The 19,998-nt window shown below is 30.7% G+C and overlaps 2 protein-coding genes across 4 annotated transcripts; one reads left to right on the top strand and one right to left on the bottom strand.

Moving 5' to 3' along the window:
- Positions 1-3,122: 3,122 nt before the first annotated feature.
- Bm87 (Uncharacterized protein) lies at positions 3,123-3,549 on the top strand (the record flags this gene model as incomplete). The annotated part of the gene is made up of 2 exons (XM_043075753.1): positions 3,123-3,188; positions 3,415-3,549. The coding sequence occupies 2 exons, from the start codon at positions 3,123-3,125 to the stop codon at positions 3,547-3,549; spliced, it is 201 nt and encodes a 66-aa protein (XP_042931687.1).
- A 1,264-nt stretch (positions 3,550-4,813) lies between these two features.
- Bm6894 (helicase, putative) lies at positions 4,814-18,825 on the bottom strand (the record flags this gene model as incomplete). 3 transcript variants are annotated; one of them, XM_043075751.1, is made up of 42 exons in its annotated part: positions 4,814-4,933; positions 5,123-5,263; positions 5,360-5,489; positions 5,878-6,026; positions 6,122-6,352; positions 6,665-6,835; positions 7,149-7,350; positions 7,551-7,697; positions 7,978-8,094; positions 8,220-8,365; positions 8,568-8,752; positions 8,947-9,008; positions 9,092-9,231; positions 9,335-9,373; positions 9,446-9,544; positions 9,759-9,869; positions 10,032-10,178; positions 10,419-10,556; positions 10,746-10,838; positions 11,022-11,108; positions 11,304-11,387; positions 11,607-11,768; positions 12,000-12,152; positions 12,319-12,453; positions 12,731-12,802; positions 13,227-13,425; positions 13,528-13,720; positions 14,085-14,190; positions 14,321-14,401; positions 14,487-14,643; positions 14,955-15,110; positions 15,470-15,606; positions 15,696-15,888; positions 16,091-16,182; positions 16,265-16,387; positions 16,577-16,664; positions 17,415-17,509; positions 17,695-17,820; positions 17,898-17,947; positions 18,228-18,326; positions 18,562-18,634; positions 18,817-18,825. In XM_043075751.1, the coding sequence occupies 42 exons, from the start codon at positions 18,823-18,825 to the stop codon at positions 4,814-4,816; spliced, it is 5,238 nt and encodes a 1,745-aa protein (XP_042931685.1). The 3 variants fall into 3 exon arrangements, with proteins under 3 accessions (XP_042931685.1, XP_042931684.1, XP_042931686.1); XM_043075750.1 differs by having other exon boundaries at positions 11,616-11,768; XM_043075752.1 differs by lacking the exon at positions 18,817-18,825 and having other exon boundaries at positions 18,562-18,673.
- Between the last annotated feature and the right edge of the window lie 1,173 nt (positions 18,826-19,998).

Below are 19,998 nucleotides of genomic sequence, written 5' to 3'. Positions count from 1 at the left end.
AAAGGATTTTATTTCGTTATTTTTTCTTTTTTTTTTGCGATGAATAAATTGTTGGACATTTACGGTTTGTCGCATTTATAACAGGTAGCATTTTTGGTTCTCCAAAGGTTAAGCTAAATCTCTTTGGTTGTTCCTCTGAGATACAAGATGTGTAGAAAAGCGAATACTGAGAGAGGACATTCTTTAGAACATCATTCGTCTAACTCAAGAGTGTGCTGAGTTGGGTGACTGAAGTAACAAAGAGTTGAGAAGATAGCATAAAAGTGTGAGTTTTTCGTATTGAATTCCGGAATTGATGACAAGGGACCCAACGGGTAGTATTCAGGTGTAGTTCAAAAGTGATTTTTTGGAAATTCGCTGCGTGTAATTGCAGTAACCAAATGAATAAGTGTAAATAATTACATGGAAGTAGATTTAGGATGGGAACTTCATCGAAGAGGGGAAAAAGATAGATCAATACAGAGATTAATTTCCCATAATTCGGATTTTATTGCGTTCTTGCACGGCGTTTTATCCTAGAAAGTAAATAAGTGTTGTAAACAAGCTCTTAATATTGTTGGGAATGTAATTAGTGGTAACTAATGATCGCAAAGGCATTATTTAGATGCATTAACGATGACAAGTTTTGTCAGTATTGCGGAAGAAGTAAACATCGCTGTATTTATCAACTCGTAAATCAGTTGGCTGCAGTTCTGTGATAGATTAAATCCCAATCAGCAGAACATGTGAGACAATAGCCTTATCAGTAATCGAACATACCGGTAAAATTTCAAAAAAAAAAAAAAAAAAAAATGAAATTATAGAATGATGAGAGAGTATGTACAAATAACTTATATTTCGATTATGCGCATTTGTGTTTGCATCTTTGGCATTTCTATATATACGATTCTTCACATGTAAAATTGAAATAGAATTGATATAACTTATTATTTCATTTAGCTGAATGACTGAAATAAAGCATATTTAACAGAAAGATAACAGCTAAATGCATGATGCTAAGTTTAAGAATCATAGTAAGAAGATATAGTGCTATAGTAAGGGCATAGAAATCATGGGATCTCTATTATGTTTATTGTTATATAATATCATTTAAATGTACAAATTGAAATTATCATTATGATTGCATAAAACGTAAAATCATAGATACTATGACAGAAATTAGTTTGCAAGATAATTTTGATGATCACAGTTTATTTTAATAATAATCGTTACTGCTAACCATTCATTTCAAACTTCATTCATTTTGTGTTTGCAATCATTCAAGTTGTTCAGTAGTTTCCTTTACATATCACAAGCAATTCTATCAACATAGAGAATCTTTCCTGCAATCATTAAAATAAACAAATTTACGCATTATTTGCAGAATTCATTTATATTTGTTCTTGAAAAAATAAGACTGTAACTGGAAGTTGTAAAAGAAAAGAAACAGCAAAAATAGCTAAACATATATAAAAACGCACAATTAATCATACAAAATGAAAAAATTCTGATAGCAAAGGGCAATCAATACAAAACAAAAGAATTATATGATGCAAAATAAAAATGAATTCTGAGAGAAAAGCAACTACATTTTTCAAACCTCATAATGGATTCGAGTAGAAGAGAAGAGATGAAATGAATTAAAACACTACACTTTGAAGGTGAAATCTATTTTATTAAGCTGATATTTTGTACAATGATATTTTAGGTGTGAATTTTTTAAAACAATTTTCCTATCTTAATGAATACATCTATACAAGCATAATCTCAACAAGATTCTTCTTTTGTATTTGCTCTTCCATCAATTACAATATTATCACAAGTAAAACTAATATAAAAAATAAAGCCGACAATCAATCATAATTTCTTTTTTATTAGTGAAAATGAATAAAAAAAAAAAAAAAAAAAAAAGAAAAAAACATTTAAATACTAAGAGCATCTTTAGTCAGGTGAAACGGACATAATTTTGATGCTTCTCGACTTGATCTCTGTTTGTTGCGACCTCAGTATACTTATTAATTCTTCCTCTTCGTCCTTTTCAGCAAGTAATGATGCTTATATTCTGCAAATATCAATACCTTTTTCAAAAGACTGAGACAGTTTGTTAATTCCTTATTGATTAAGAAATGAAATAGAAAAAAATCAATCAGTGGATGCGTAGTATAAATTTGAAAAGCATCAAAAATAAGAATTACTTAATAGGAAAGTCATCCACTCCGCTTGAAATTGATAGTTGAAAATTTTGCATCAGTTTTGCTTGAAAGAAAAATTAACTGTAAACAACATCAACATATCATTTTAAATCAGACTTATTTACAAGGATTCCTAATGATCAAATCATAAGTTTAAATTGTCAAGTGTAAGGTAGCGCTTAATAAATTCATCATTTTCCATTAGCAAAAGTATTGAGAATAAAGTAAGATTCTCTGCACATATTCAATGCTATCAATCAGAGTTAATGTGATTATTAATCTAAGAATTATCATAAAAAGCTTGATAATAATTAGCATAGTTAGCTGATTATTAATCTGAGAGTCATGATAAAAAGCATTGATATTACTGATATGCCTTCTTCATAGATCTAATATAATAAATGTAAAACTAACTTCACTGTCATTTGATCATTGCTAATGCTATCATTGATAAGTATGATGAATATATATCCAATTAACTCATCCTACTTCTTTTTTATTCTGCATTGAAATCGTGTCATTTCATACAAACTGAAACAAATTTTGTTATCAATTAACACAATTATCTATTTAGTGCAACAGAAATATAAATAAAATGTTTTAATGAGTTTGTAATGTGACAGATGACAATTCTCTTTTGTTACATATTTCCGTATTTCTTTGCATTTACAATTTTCGTTGATATTACTAAGGTTAATTATTAAAAATGATGAAGATTTATGCGTAAAAAAAATTGGAATGAATTATTTGTAACTAATGAATATTACATTTATTGCTTATCTCCTCTTTATGGCTTGCAAACAATTAAAATTGCATGCAAAATGATTCATTAAGCCTATGAAAATAGGAGAAATATCAGATACACTTGGCTGTCTAAAATGATTGTTACATAGTTTTAGCCTAATATATTTGAATTAGGTATAAATAAATATTTAATTTCAGGTTAGCACAATGAATTGGGTTCAGTATAATCATCAGAAACAATTACACGCAGATCGTTTCAGCAGGCAACGAAAGGTGTTCTATAAAACGTTAGAGACTTAAAAAAAAGAAACAATGATAAACCTTATCAGAAAATGGTGATAAGGATCATTTCATTTAATCTTAATTTACTTTTTGCATTTCTAAGTGATTTTTTATTCTATTTAATAACTTAAATGCTATAATTTATTAGCATTAACTACAATTTTACTGAAATTTAATACCATCAAATTTTTGTTTGCTTTGAAAGTATACTTTTTAGTATATTGTGGAGATTTATAATGCGTATCATGAATCGAGCAATCAGAGAGTAAAGAACGAAAGAAAAAATATTTCAATAATGGAAGCTGAAGCAGAAGTTTTCGAACTTTTTGAAAAATGGAAGAAAAATTTTTAAAGAAGAAAAGCATATGGTGAAATCTTTAATAATATTACTTATTACAATGCAAAAAAAATATATATACGACAAAATGGCTCCTTGCAAAAAGTCATTTCTAAGAGATCTAAGAAATACATTTCCATTTGTATTTTCAAATGAATAAATTTTTTCTTGAAAATTTAACAGTTGTGGAATTTTCATTATGTAATGTCATTTTAACAATACACTAGAATACATCAAAACTAAGCGTAGCGTAAGTGTAAGTGTAAGCGGAAGCTTAAATATAAGTGGAAGAGAAGACGAGATCGATTATGCTATACATTTTAAAATTTCACTATATAATGTATACTGAGAAATCAACACGTAACTGACGTTGAAATTTGTCTGTTCTATTACGCAACCGAATATATACTATTTTCAGTCCTTCTTACAAATTCTTACATTTCAAAAGTAAAATACTTCCAAAACTAGAAATGAAATATCTGAAATATAATCCGTTACTGTCCCATTAAGGACCTTCTTTACAACTGTTCCACCAGAGCAAACCTTATAGAACCTAAGGTTTAACAAGTTTTTGAAAAGTTCCACAGAGAATTTCCAATTCATTCAATCAAAATTTCATTCCCCTGATTTCCAACTGTGATACACAAATTAGTAGTTCCTGCTGAAGAGCGCTGGTTAAAATGTGTTTATGAAAAAAAAAAGAAAAAAATGTCTGAACCGTTGAAATATCAAAATCCGTTTTTGCATCTTGAAAAACTGTCTTGATATGACACTGTACGTATATATTCACTGATGTTAAGACTGATAGTGAATCATCATCATGTATGAAAGTAAAACAGTAAAATAAATATTTCAATCACACATAAACTTATTAAAGTGTGAGAACAATACCTTTCTAAAACTTTAATGGATTAAACGGGCGACTTGCACCGGAAGTTTCGTGTCCAAAGATATTAAAATATATAAAAGTCGCCACATAAAAAAGCAGTAAGGCCAAATGTCTGAACAATATAAGTTAAAACAAAAATAAAATAATGAGATATCTTAAGATTTTGCTGAAAGCGCAAAGAAATGCAAACTTGAGAATACAAGCATATACTTTACACCATAAAGGAATGTTGCAATTTTTTACAGTTTAACATTTAAAAGAATTAGATATATTACAGTTAGATTCTGGAATTCTTCAAAGTATCACGATGATATAGCAATAAAAATTCATGTAATATTTTTTAGCTCATGTAGTTCTTTAATAACAAGTCCATTCAAATCTTGCTGGAATTCAAAAAAAATGGAAATCTTGATCATCATCCAGGATCAGTGCCTGCGCCTCATCATCAGTATCTTCGTCAGGCATTACCCAAAATCCCGCCTCCTCACCGAAGTTGAACCTTTCATCTAACTGAAAAGACAAGAATTACAACAAATCACAGCTGCTGTTAACCTAGATCTATCGAACACTAATTTATTTCGATAAAACTTAAAGAATAGTTGGAAATGACAAAGTTGAACCTTTTTTTTAAGTTTTTTTAGTCAAGATGATCCGTCACAAAAGATCATAATACTATATAGGATTAATTTTTGAACTTACCAATAGCGCCGGATACTGTCTCTCATTTAATTCACGAATAAGCGGATCATTTCCCATTTCATCCATCAAGTCATGCATATCAGCTCCTGATCCACCGTGCACCGCATCCATATGAGCATAAACTTCATTGCTTTCTGCAGCCTGCAGTAATGACATCAAAATGTATCGACAGAACAACTAAATGAACAAATCCAGGTTCCTAGAACATGAAACACATGTAAGTATATGATAACTCACAGAAAACATGCAAATCCAACAAAAATGTTGTTTGCATCGCAAGCATTGCATGTGATTGCATCCTTCCAACTTTTCAATGACAGTTTGACAATTTATATTTGGACATATTCGCCTCCTAGCTTGATCCTCTCTAAATTAATATGTTATTGGTAGCTACAGAATTCTTTTTAGTACAAGCACGATCAACAAATATCTAATACAGAAACATAAATATCGACAGTATCGTAAGATTTTTATTATCTGTATAAAAATACATCGTCACTTTCAGGTGGCAGTGGTAGCAGCATACTGGAAAAAATTAAGTATCAATCTCTTGAAAAAGCTCTCTCAGGTTTCCCTTAATTATTATTGTTTTACCGGAAATTGCTTTCTTGGAAACCATCTTCTCTCGGATGCCACCTCCAAACATATTTAACAACTACAGCGTCCCAAAATTATATTTCTGTTTTAAATTATTAAAAAAAAATATCCATGGGAAGTCCATAAAATTAGTATGAGAACAGAGAAATAAAACTTACTGTATCCATTTTCTCACCGATTCATCAGCATCAGCTCTTAGTCTTGCGTATTCCTCACATGTTATTGATTCATGTTCCTCCTTTCCACATCTAGTACATTGCACACGACCACACAAACTACATTTACCCAAACCAGCATCGGCTGTGACCTTAAATTTTAGAGATAAGTGTTTAAATGGTTTAAGAAGTTTGTATCGATCAATTTGCCACAAAAAAAAAAAACAAAAGTATTCGAATAACTAACACAATGTAATCCTCGACAATCAGGAGTTATACAGTGCTTGTACAGATCTCCATGACGTTCAACGAAATAAGCCAGAGATGCATCTGATAATGACTGCAACTTCTCCGAATCTTCATCTTTGTTGCGATCTAAGTCTCCAAGCACAAGAACTTCCAGATCTGACCATGTAAATGGTTTCTCACAAGCAACACAAACAATTGGAAAACTACGCGTTTCAATTGATGCCTTCAGCTGAATTAATTAAGCATATAAAAACAAATGAACGAGATGGAATAACTCACAACAGGAATCATATAATAATTATAACAAACAAAGATTCAAAACTCTTAATATTAAAATTATAATTATTATCGCGCTGGATAAAAGTTACAATAACTCTATTAACAGATTTCTAGATATATATAATGAAATATCAGATAATCGGACTAAGAATTCAAAAAAACTAAGTAACAGTGCCGGATTTCTATTTTTCACAATTAAGGCCAGGCAAACATGCAACATATTTTGATGAATTAACTTTAAAATGTTCAGAAAAGAACTTACCTGCATATTTAAACACGATTTACATGCATAATGGCCGCATGCCTCTAAGCAGTAATTTTCCAAATCTGCCGTACAAAGGCAAACAACACAGTCCGGTGCCCCAATTTTATTGAAAGAACTCTCTGAGGAATTACTCGACTGAATACTGTCAGAAATAGAACGCAGCATCTTCTAAAATGATATAACGATAACAAACGAATTTCCGATGTACAAAACTATGCAAAAGGAAAAAATTCCTATTATAAAGACTTCCCCTACGTATTTCCACATGATGAACCCTCTATTAGACTAAGAAATTGATGCCGACAAATAAATCGTATTTTAGTGGGACAAAAAACCAATTTACTCCGAATTTGATAACTGATAAGTTTATGGAAGCAAACCGCATGAGTATTTAAAACTAACTGTTCCAAACAATCTTGCGCATTACACCAAATAAATAGGAGTTTCTGTTATGAAGATAGGAAATTTTCAAATAACTAACTAAAAGCTCCTGGAATTGGGCTTCCTTGCCAATAAATAACAGTTCGCGCCTAGCAATGTTAGCATCTAAATGTAAGCCACAACCGAACTGCTTCTCCAGTGAATAAAGATCATAACCATTTTGAGCTAGAAGAGTTTTCAATGTTCCTTGTTGATAATCTGGTGGCTGTAGAATCAAAATGTGACTAACGTCTGCATCCAACCTAAAACATAAACAAGTGAGGAAAAATTATTAAAATACAATTCAGAGAGCTATAATATTTAATATCGACTAAAAAAAAATCCTTAATGAATTTTTCAAAGAACAGCATATCAAATTCAACAATCTGTAACATTGTTCTATTGTAGCACCATCAAAGAAATTTACTGAAACGAGCAAAAGGACATGTTAAAAATTGATTACCATTCTCGCAAGAAATGCTTGATTTCTGTTTTAGCCCTTTCGACATTGAAAACACTTCCTTGAATCTTCACTTCCATCTTATAAGGAGATGTATTCAGGAATATTGCATATCTTTGTGACAGACTGTACAGAAAATCTCGACCAGTTCTAAAAATTATGATGCATGCCATGATTTCTTAATATTTTTAATGACAAACTGGTCAAAATATTGTTTGAATTTACAGCGTACTTGACAATTCATATCAGGATCGCTTGTACTATCGTGTTCTATTGAAACATTATAAAAAAATTTAATGGGAGACTGATTACTACTATTATGTTGAAAATTATACTCATATATGATGTTTCGGAAGGCTCTTTTGATTCCAGGAAACTAGGTCACCACCATTATTTCTCAATGCAGAGAAAACAAATACAGGTCATTTACTTTGTAAGCAACTGATGACAGGGTAATTCAGCATCGTCCACTCTTTCACCATCTTTACATTTGATTGTATATCCGTCGATTACCTTGTCAATCGCGGCTTTTACTTTGTTTGTATAACTGAAATGGATAAATTTTAGTATGTGGCTAACTTTGTAGAAGAGAAAAGATAAATATCGCAACTCGTCAGAAATAAAAAATTAAGAACTTGCTCAAAGTTTTCCCCAGAAACGAAGAGATGGCACATTTTGTTGTACGTATCATTGCGATAGTCAAAATGAATGTGTTCATGATCGATTGCATTATAAATATCTTTCAAATCATTAAAAATGGCTTTGAAGAGAATTATTGGAACTTTCATTTGGTAATGAAACATTTGTTGCACATAAGCCTAAAATAACTAAACGATAATTCCAGTGAATATATGTGCTTTAATATAAACTTGCTGACCAAAGAACCTAACATGTGTCAGTGTCTCATAAGGGATGTGATAATTCACATTATATTATCGTATTATTCTTCTAGTGATTGTAATAATTGAACTATCAGAATGATTGTTAAAAAGAGATCGGAAACAAATTGATGAAGCAAACTTCGTGCATATAGTTTCCTGATCCCATTTCTAAAACTATGCCATTTTCCGCTGCTTCTTTCAATGCATTACCCACATGTATCCCAATATTCATATCATTGAAGAGAACAAATGCCATAAATTCAAATTCACCACTATGTTTTGGTGTGCGTATCTTAACTTCGAATGGATGACCATTACTACCTACTGAAAAAATGAATATTATTATTCAGATAATGAACATTATCTTCAATCATGAATATTTACAAAAAATTAACATGCATTCCAATGCATAATAATTAGAGAAATGAGTGTGCTATATAATATGCTAGTTCTTATAGATTTATTTTCGACTAATATATTCTTCAAGTTGGAGTCTATTCAAAAAAAGCATATTGTACCTGCATTCTTTGCAACTCTTGTAATATGATTAGAGATTCGTTGAGAAAGCTCCTCTAAATCTCTGAAAAAAAATTTCTGAACTTTGAAAAAATCTGATAAAACATTGACGAAATTGTATAACTGTAGTAGGTAAACCAAAAATACTTTTCGCTTTCAACAGGATATTTCTTCTTTCGTACCACATATATTTCATCGAACTCTATATCATACTCATTCAGTATTGGTCTCAAAATATGAAGCAATCTTTTATCGTCAATATCTAGTGGAAGAGAGCGCAGCTGTATCTAAAGCAAAAAAAAAAAATCGACAACCAAATGTAGCATTCTAAAAACTGTTTTCATGAAACACAGAAAGAATAAAATTATATTTTTAAAATTAAAATCAAACCCTGCATAAGTCATCGACGCTTAAATTCGGATCTCGTTCCTATAAAAATAGATAATTAAACAAAAGATCCGTGAATGAACAAAAAAGAGAAAAAAAGATGTTGATACTTACCACCACATTTTCTGATAGCAATGATGGCTGAAAACGACCCAAATATTTTGAAAGCACGTTGAAAGCATAGGTCCTTAGTTGGAAATCATGAGGTTTTAACTGAAAAAGATGTAACAGACTACCATATTTCATCATGTTGTCACTTTTGATATAATCAACTTAAATTATTCACTTTAATCAACTCAAAGGGAAAGAGTTAGAGAAAAATGATAAAAAAATTTGTCTGATTTGAAAGACTGTTGGACAGCAAATGTATTTCGAACCCCAACTGACAAACTATCTTGTTAAGAGCATTAATTAAAAAGCAAATGACCTTTACTTCACCATAACCATTACTGGGTCTACGCCACCACTTAATCAGTAATCGGTAAGCAGATGGATGGTATGTGCCTTCTTTGTTCAGATACCTTCGTCCAAAATAAGGCTGAAGTAAAAATTTCAATAATCAAAATGCAACTCAAATAATAATGAAAATAGAAAGTATGGTAAAGAGAGCTTGGTAATAGCTATATGAAACGAAAAATAATAAAGCAGTACTTAAATTACCAAAAAAAAAAAAATTGAAAAATGAGCAAACAGAACAAACTTCAATATTGAAATCGCAATGGTTTTCTCTGTTATAAACAAAAGCACGTTTTGCAGCTTCCTTATTTTCCATTCTTATTAAGCATGAATGTCCAGTTTTCTTTTGACTTGTTTCATAAAAAGTCACGAATTCTGTGATTTTTCCAAACTGCAAGAATGAATTTCTTATAGATAGATATTATTTCCTAACTCAATACTGGATGCACAAACGCACAAATGTATGCAACCTTCTTCTAAGCCGCTAGAATACCATCTTAGAATCAATATTTATTAAGACCATAATCTTTTTGACATAATTTTGAATAAATCAACATGCTCCATTTAATATTATCCATTGCAATGAGGAAGAAAGCAAACATTTATCCAATTTATTGAAAAAAAAACAAACCTTGCTGAAGTATTCTTCCACTTTCGTTCGATACGCAACATCAACTGCCCAGTTAATATCATCTCTTCCAACATACATACTGCAGAATTCACCGGGCATTAAAATTTCCAGAGGTGTACCACTACCAGACATATGCAACTAGAAATGAGAATTCATGCAAATCATCTCTATTTGTAGGTGAGAAAATGTTAAGAAACATTAAACTATAGCAAAAAAGTTCAAATGCTTAATCTTCACATCATCATAATCATAAACAATATAACAATATTTTTTCTCAAAGTTAATTCTTTACCAATAATTATGAGAATAGAATAACCCTGTACTGACCATGTAATCTGCATGCATTATTCGCACTTCTTTCGTTTTCCTACACAATAAATCCATTTTTTCTTCTATAATTCGATCAATAAATGCCTTTAACTGAAAATGCAGCTACAATCAAAAACATTCTGATAGATCAAGAAATGTCCATATTCTCATCTTTCCAGAGCAAAAATTTGTACTTTATGGAATTCATTGCATTATTTGCCAAATTATTATGAAACATTTGCACCGTAATTATTTAATAAAAGCATATCACTTGTTAAATAAAAAATTTCATACTGTTGGGAGATCTTTAACTGGAGTATAAATCTGAAGTCTGAGATATGGATCATTAAATCTCTTCTTTCCAACACATTCCACTCCCACCTAAACATAATTTACTGCAACGGCGAAGACTTCTATTACTGATTTAAAAGTCTTTTGTGTTTTATACAACAATAAATATACAAAAAAGTTTACCATCAGTTAATTTTTATTCCTTTTATTCCTGATGAAAATTGAGAATACATGTAATGCTCTACGCTTCTTCTTTGAAGCGAAACTTTTAAATCTTTTATATACCTCTTGCTCAAGCATATCTTTATGCGACATAATCCAATTCTTCGTAGTAATTCCACATCTAATGTTATACGGTACTAATTTATTCTGCAAAAAATTTGATCTTGAAACATCGCCATGAAATTCACTATTAAATCATAAGAGTAAGAATAAAATGTTAATAGATACTAGCAAGTTTAATCGAATACTTATGAAGTAGCGAACTTTTTTACACGATAGAAGAATATATCATAAGGAAAATCTTATGAATCTGCCTTTACCTCATAAAAAAATAGCATATTCGACGAATAATAAGAGTGAACATACCTTTCTTACCTCTTCCAACACATAATGATCAATTTCATGTAACCAAGAGGGATCCACAGCGCACACATTAAATACGAAATCATTTGAGGTGCATATCGAACACTCATAAACAATAAATTCCGGAGTTGTGTCGCTGTATTTCAAAGCTGACGATGGATGAATCTGCAAAATTAGGTGAAAACTAGAACGAAAAGAAACCATGTAAATTTAGCAACACTGTCAAAACTGCATCTGATAAGACTACCATCCGAATTAGAAGAGAACTACGATCAAAAGACTATCAACTCTATACAATTGGAAGTGGTGGAATATCTATAACTCCGTACACTTCCTGTTGCTAATTCTGAACTTGTTGGAGGTATTATGTCAGTTTTGAAATATCTAGCAACGTACGAACACATATTTCTTCTCATTAAAATCATAATATCCACGCTCCGGTAAACCGGAATACATTGCCAGGTTATTTGCAAAGGATTGACAAAAAAGATTGGGAATAACTGTTCGTGCTCTCGAAATATCAATCTTGTTTAGGTCCACATTACGACCCTGAATTAAACAGTTCAATTGGAATCTTGTGTAAAACTTATGCATCTAGCTTATATTCTAAAATAGATGATATGTACCAAAAAATATACAAAACGTCAATTAAAAAATTCAGAAGTTGACAATAATTTACAGGATACAGGAAAAGAAAAGATTAATGCATACTTACTGTAAAACGAGAAATAATTTTGCAGATCTTATAAGCAATGTTAAACACATATTTCATATGCTTTGAATTTACAAAATTTTCAAAACACCAATATTTGAATCGACTTTTTGGTGTTCTTATATATCGCAGGAATACCTGAAGTATATTTTATATTTACAATGAAACAAACCAGCCATACAACACATAGCTGCAAAAAACTGACAACTTATCATGTCAACATACTGAAATAAACAATAGCCCTCCCTCTTTTTCGGGACAGTAATGAGCAATTACTAGTAGAAACAAGGCAATAGAAAAAATACAAATTAATAAAAGTAAAAAAGGATCTTATTGCTATAAGATTTAAATCCTTTTAAAAGTTCATTTAGACTAATTCATTAATTATGCATCAAAAAAAAAAAAATTAAAGTACCGCTAAAAATGTCATTGGATCACCACTATCTTCACAAAATGATAGTTTCTTTTGATCTGCTAGAATAAAATTCTGAAATGAAACAACAAATTATCTCATAATAACATTTCACACATCAGAAATATGAGATATTCCACTATTGCCAGATAAAATCTCACTATATGGAGAAATTGCTGCCTTTTATTTTAATGCTTCACTAACACAAGTAGGCGAGAAGATATGAAGTATCTTGCCATACTTTAAGGATAATGAAACACTAATAAGTGAAAAGGAATGACATGCGAAAAGTATACTGACCAAAAGTTTTGTTCTGTAAAAATAAAAGAATAATACGCCTATTTTCTCTATTTCTCTCACTCCGAAGCTATTAGTGAGATTTTAGAGAATCTTGCAAATAATATAAATATAAATGAAAATATTATTGACTATAAAGTAATTTGAAAAACAAGAAACTGTATGAAGTTGTTTTCTATCAGAATATATTTCAAAATATTACATTTTGTTTATTCGTACGATTGAAAAGCGACCCGACGTGAATAGATGCGCAGATGATGGCTGTTTCAGACACTAAATCGTACTGCACAGAATCTAAAACCATTTTTGCGAGACGTGGTTCCACAGGTAATTGCTGCATCTTTTTACCCAGCTGGGTTAAAACCAACATACTTTCGCAGCACTCAACGGCTTTCAACGACCTAAAATGTTTCATTCAGCAGCTACATTTCTTCAAAATCTGGAAAATTACAGACAAAAAAAAAAAAAAAAAAAAAAAAAAAAATGTGTTTTAAAAATCACACCTCAAAAGTGACATCGAATGCATCAAAACTCCTGAATTCGGTTTTTCAACAAAATCAAATTCCGTTGGGTCCATAACACCAGCTGCTATCATATGCAATACTGCTTCATTAAGGTTGGTAAGAAGGATCTCTGGAACGTTTCTGGATTCCATTTCCTCATACTGCTCTTTCGAGTAAAGACGATAACAAATTCCTAAGCAAAATTTAGTTACACTGTACCGACCATAACAGATGTTATTCAAAGAAAGCTAAGTAAATATTACATCTCTCTTTAAGATAAGTTTAGATAAAACTAATCGTTTTTATTCCTTATGTAAATTAATCAAACCTAAGCAGTTAGAATTAATAAGCTAATTTTTGAATCACTTTTCTTCAGCTTATTCAAGAACACCATTTTTTTTCTCTACCTCATACGCCCATACCCGATGGACACCTCGTAAGTCTTATTTTAATTTGATCCTAATTCTATCAATTAGAAAAATTTGAAACGTGTGACTTCAGACTACATCCCTCTTCCAAATGTTCAGAAGATATTTCTAAATAAAAAAATCTAAAACCTGGTGCTGTTCTCCCAGCTCTTCCAGTCCGTTGTTCTGCTGCAGACTTCGATATCAAACTCAGTTCTAGGACATATTTTCGTTTTATAGTATCATACTTTTTCACCTGAATACAAGTAATCACTTGCAGGAATATACATAACAGGAAGTCGAAAAAATCGATTCTCATCTTTTCTCTCTTAAAATTGTAAACATTTGGACTTTGAAAAGAAATAAAAATAAGGAAATACGCATACCTTCGCTAAGCCACAATCTACAATGTACCGAACACCTGGAATAGTAATTGAAGTTTCACCGACATTTGTTGCAAAAATAACCTGCAATGAAATTTTAAAGATGAAAACTGCACATCTGTAAGATGACAATAACAATAAACCAAGAAAGCTTGGAAAGCGTAATGACCTTATGATGATATTCGGGCTGCAAAGGAGCAAAAACTTCAATTCGATCTTCATCTGGCATTTTTCCATGTAATGTCATGATTTTCACGTTCACACTGTGCTTAAGTTCCGCTAGTCGCTCGGAGAGGCGTTCTTCAGCTATTAGCGTTTCATAAGAACTAAAAATGACCTTCAGAGAAACTGCACGAAAACAAAGAGAAAGAAGATAATAAATACAAAATACCTGAACAGATTTCTGAGGACATAAAATACTCATTTCTTCAGGACAGGATTAATTCTGTGCAGCTATTCTTGAATTAGATAAGTTATGTTAGACCCATATGTTAGACTCCTAAGTAGCAGTTAAAAGTTACTACATATCAAACTTTGAGTAATACACGGATAATTATAGAATTTAGACAAAGCATCAAAAATTTAGATCCACAAAGTACCGAAAAAAAAGCAATAAATAAATAAATAACTGTCCTACTTTGGCAAAAAAGCCATAATGTGTGCTGCATGTATTTCCAAGCTATCTTCCCAAGCAATATCTTCTTCAAAAGGCTGCTTCTCAGCTTCACTCTTACAAATATCTACTACTTTTTCCACTGTTCGATCAATATAATCCTGTATTAAAGTTCTAGTTCTGCAAAAAAAGAAACAAATTATAAAGGACTAACCAAAGAGATAGCAAAATCAGAAACAGCTTGGATCAAATTACTAAAAATAATCTGTCAAAGGTTGGAAGCTTAGATACATTTGTAGTTAAGGAACCAAAAAAAGGAATAAGTGGAATAATACACAGCAACAAAACTGAATCATAATGAAGTGATTTATAAAACATGTTATATGCTCGCTGTGAAGCATATGTTAACCTAATGGAGACACCCACATGCCTACGAAATATGTGCAAGAGGGACAATTTAGAAAGTACAAATTAACTTTTACAATTTATGATTGTAATTTATATTGTAATTTATGATTGTGAAAAATGTTTAAACCAACCCTTTGCATCTAGAAAAGGGTGGCTCGTAACAAATCTTGACGGAGTAATGATGTCCTGGAATTTCTAGCTTTTTTGCTTGGAACTCGGCGAAATAATTTAATAATAATTCTGGGTCTAGTGTTGCAGAAGTTATCACCTAAATAAGATTATTCACATTAGGATTCAAAAACAGAAGCGAATACTTGAAAACTATTAGTTCATTATAAAACTTCTAGCGAAACTCACCAATTTCATATCCGATCGCAATTTAAGTATTTTTTTCATCAATCCTAAACATAAATCAGTATAGACAGTCCTCTCATGAACTTCATCAATCACAACGCATCCAAATTGTGACAATATAGGATCTTGTTTTATGCAATCCAAAAGATGCTTCACTGTTATGAAATTTATTTTTGCATCCAGATTAGGTTTATTCCTGAAATATATTAATTGGTGTAGATAACTTGAATATGGAAATAAAAGGGGATAATCATAATGCAATTATTTGAAGTTTGAAAAGAAATATCAACAATTATAGTACATTTTAAAGAGTATGTACCAAGACTAAGCTCTGAATTATATACACAAATCGTAAGCTGTAATAAATTATTCCATCCTAACAAAATGTAAATGCTTACCCATTTTCTTTATATACGGGGACGTTCACGAAACAGTAATTATTCAGTGATGTTTCTTTCTTCACTCTCATGGCTAGTTCATGTACAGCAGTCTATAAGAATGTTTATATTTCTTTCTAAAGCAATTCCACTTACGTTACATAAAACTCCAACAAATGATGTTAAAGGAAAAACCTTGCGTGGTTGACTACACAGAATTTTCTTTGAAGAATCAATGATACCATCGAATAATAAATACTGCGGAATTTGTGTACTTTTACCTGAACCAGTACCTGCCACAATAAGCAATACTCTTCCCTAAATTTGCGATTTAAAACAAATTAAATTTGAAAAAAAAAAAAAAGAAGAATAATCAAATATGAATATTGTTCACTGAAACAACTTTGATAACAAGATTACTCCTAGCATAATTTCTAGCAAAAATAAAACTATTAAAAAACAAAAAATCAAATAAAATCACGGAAGAGACAGAAAATGTGCACCAACCTCATTGCACAGTATATTCTTGATGTCTTCTCTGATGCTATACACCGGCAATCCGTTTGCAAAACGATCTATTTCATGTTCCATAAGTCTAAATAGTTAATATTCATGTAATATTTATACACTATTTTAGACTATTAAATGCACAAATTATAAAAAATACGAGAAAAAAATTTTTTTTAACAATCCAACATTTATAAAGTTTTAATCATAAACAACTAACACATAATCTAAATCTATCTGTATTTTGAAGCCAAGCAAAAATCTGTTCTGGCTAAGGAAGTTAATCTCAGCCAAAAAAGAATCATGTTACCTTCAAAGAAATGGCATTTCTTCCCTAACTTAGCAATAGAAGAGAATTCAGGAAGTATCATCTCAGCTAGAATTATATTGTTATTTGAATTTGGTTCAATTAAAATTTCTTTCTTTGGATTAAAAGATTTTTCCCAAAAATTTGGTTGGTTTTTTAAATTCTTTGGTTTTTCCTTCTGCTAGTTTTACTTCAACGTTGAAAATCTCGTTACAAAAACAAAGCAACAAAATGCACTCCATTCACTCGAATATTATGACAGAAAATCAAAGAGAAACTGAAACAAGCAAAGAAATTGTTTATACAACATCTGCAGAAACCCAAGCACAAGAAATAAACTTTTGAAAGGTTACAAGTTGGAAGGCTACAAGGAAAAATCGATGCCTGCCACTAACAAGGTCACCTTATTTCAATGTTTGCCATCAGAAAAAATATAGCAAAAAAAAACTGAACATTCATCAATTAACTTAACCTTCAGGAGAAAATTGATTAGCTGCAAAAGATTCAATTTATCTCTAGTAAATTACTAACTCGGCTACTCCAGCACTTGGCAGTTCTTTCAGCATTTGCACATGTCTGTTGTGTATCTTGTTGAAAATTTCTTTTGCCTGATTTTGTTTTAAGATCTAAATAATTACTAAATAATTTCTAAATCTAAATAATTACTAAATTTTAGGATTCAAATAATAGATTAGTCACCTTATATTTTCTAACTTGAGAAAAAAAAAATGAAGGCCATGAAATAGCCTATAAAATTTATCGGGTCTTACTGCACAAAAATATAACAAATATGAAAGTATTAAAAAACCACTTCTTGCTCACAGTCATCCAACTTGTCAGACCCAATAGTTTTCTTAAGATTCGTCAGTCTTCCTATGTGGTATTTGACTCTACCACGAACACGATGTAGAGACTGTTGCCAAGGCAGACATGGAACCTGTAAAACTAAACATTCATGCTCGATCTCAAGCCGCATGCCCGATAATCTCAAGAAAAATCAAATATTTTACGAACCAGTTTCTGATTTTGGCGATTTACCTTACATGACTCACTTGTATTTGTTTCTGAAAAAAAACTTTAGTTGGAAGCTAAAGAACATAACAACCAGCAGAAGGAATTGAATATATTTTGGTATTGGGCATCATATATGGTAGGATTATTCTAATTTATATGTACTTTACAACCAGTTAATACAAAATAAGAAAATTTTAATAAATAGCATTAAGAAAACATCAAAGAACACACTGTGCAAAAATAAGTTATCTTAAATTACATTGAAAAGACAGGCACACTTCACTTCAAACTTACATCTTCTCTTTATTCCTAAAAAAAAAAAAAACCTACTGGCATTGTTTTTGGCAGAAAATCGATTGTCAAATATCGAATACAAAAATTCTATAGAAGATGAATCAAGACAGAAGACGTCAGGAGGTTCGCCATATTCTGTAATACTACTATGGAAGGAAAATCAGAAAACGGTATAGCATTTACGCATCAAAACTTAACCTTAACAGAAGCTGGTTAAATATAATTCTAGTGCAATTCCAGTAATTAAAAAATAAGTAAAATTATCCAATGAGTTTATTTAAAGTAATATAATATGGATTATCCCAGAGTTATTAAAAGTAGACTAAAATTCATTATTTTGTAACAAATTTCAAGCAAAAGATATAGTGACCTTTGTTTTTTGATGAATAAGGCTGAGTTTTAATAGCAATTTCATGATCTGTACACAAAATGGATTTCGTAGTCTGAAATAAACAGTCAAACTTACAACCGTTGAAATACATAAAGAATGATTCGTGATCTGCTCATAATATGTTACGGACGGACTATAATTAAATTAGTAAAATGACTGATTTGTGTAAAGTAATTTAAAAATACAGCTTTACTCTGCTTTAGAATGAGAAATAAATGGTGAATAAAATCTTACCACTTTCATTTCATTTATGAAATATGACTGCTGGTTAATAAGCGATAAGTGATTCACAATATCTGAAATAGAGAAATGATGTATGTCTATATTTTATGAAGTATATACTTAATTTTAATAAGAAAAAACGAATTGCTCGTAACGACGATCACATAATATTACAAGTACAGACGCATGCTTGGCATATTTAATAAATAATTGAAAAGCATCAAAAATAAAGATTGCTCACCACAAAAGTAGTCATTCATTCTACTCGAAATTAGTAATTGAGAATTTTGGATTAATTCTGCTTGAAAGAAAAGTCATTGCAAATACAAATTCATTAATTCAGTGTTTCGGTGATTCCTAATGATCAAATTGTTGAATGTTAAATTATCAAATGTAAAGTAAAGTATTAAAGTTAAAGTAAGTAATACTTTCCAAGGTGAATTATCGCACTTCTCTATCCGATAGTACCAAATTTCAGAGTGACCGCTATATCCGAACGAGAGAAAAGAAATGAAATGATATCGATTCATCATGATAACCGTTAATCTACTACTAAAAATCCACTACTTCTCAACACTCTCCTCAAAACTACTGAACTGTTTTGCATAGCATCCTGCTCACTCCTAATTATGCATGTTCTGTCATCTTATGTTACAAAAACTGTAGCGTTATCGTTGGATGAGGCAGGTCTCATATTTTGTCTCTATTCGAAAGTGATGGAGGGAAATGTCATAGGTAGGAGGGGAGTAGGATTTCTCGGTGTGTGTGTCGTAATAGATTAATCCGGTATTCCGGTTATTAGATCCAGTTGTTTCCTTATTGTATGCAAAAATTTTTAAAAGCTTCAATTGAGTGTTTATAAGTATTTGATGAAAAATAACATTTGGGAGTTGCTGAGTTTTAAAAATTTTCATTATCAGTAATAACGTAATAGTTGAAGGTAGTAGAGTAGTGATTTTAACAGTTCTACTTAAAGTTCGGATATCTAATATATAACTAGGCATACATGATGTCAATGTGTATTCATGATTTAATCTAACTGTAAGCATTTGCAAAAAAATTTATCATTGTCTAGTCTTTTTAATTTATCATTGTCATGTTTAATTGCTTTAATAGCAAGAATGACGTCATTTGTTGTGGTGTACTATTCGATTCTCTAACAGTATGTTGTATATTTCTTTTTCTCAGGGCCAC

The sequence above is a fragment of the Brugia malayi genome (assembly GCF_000002995.4).
Source record: "Brugia malayi strain FR3 genome assembly, contig: Bm_v4_ChrX_scaffold_001, whole genome shotgun sequence".
Lineage (NCBI taxonomy): Eukaryota > Metazoa > Nematoda > Chromadorea > Rhabditida > Onchocercidae > Brugia > Brugia malayi.
Note: the sequence above shows the minus strand (reverse complement) of the source record. Positions and strands in the feature narration are given on the sequence as shown.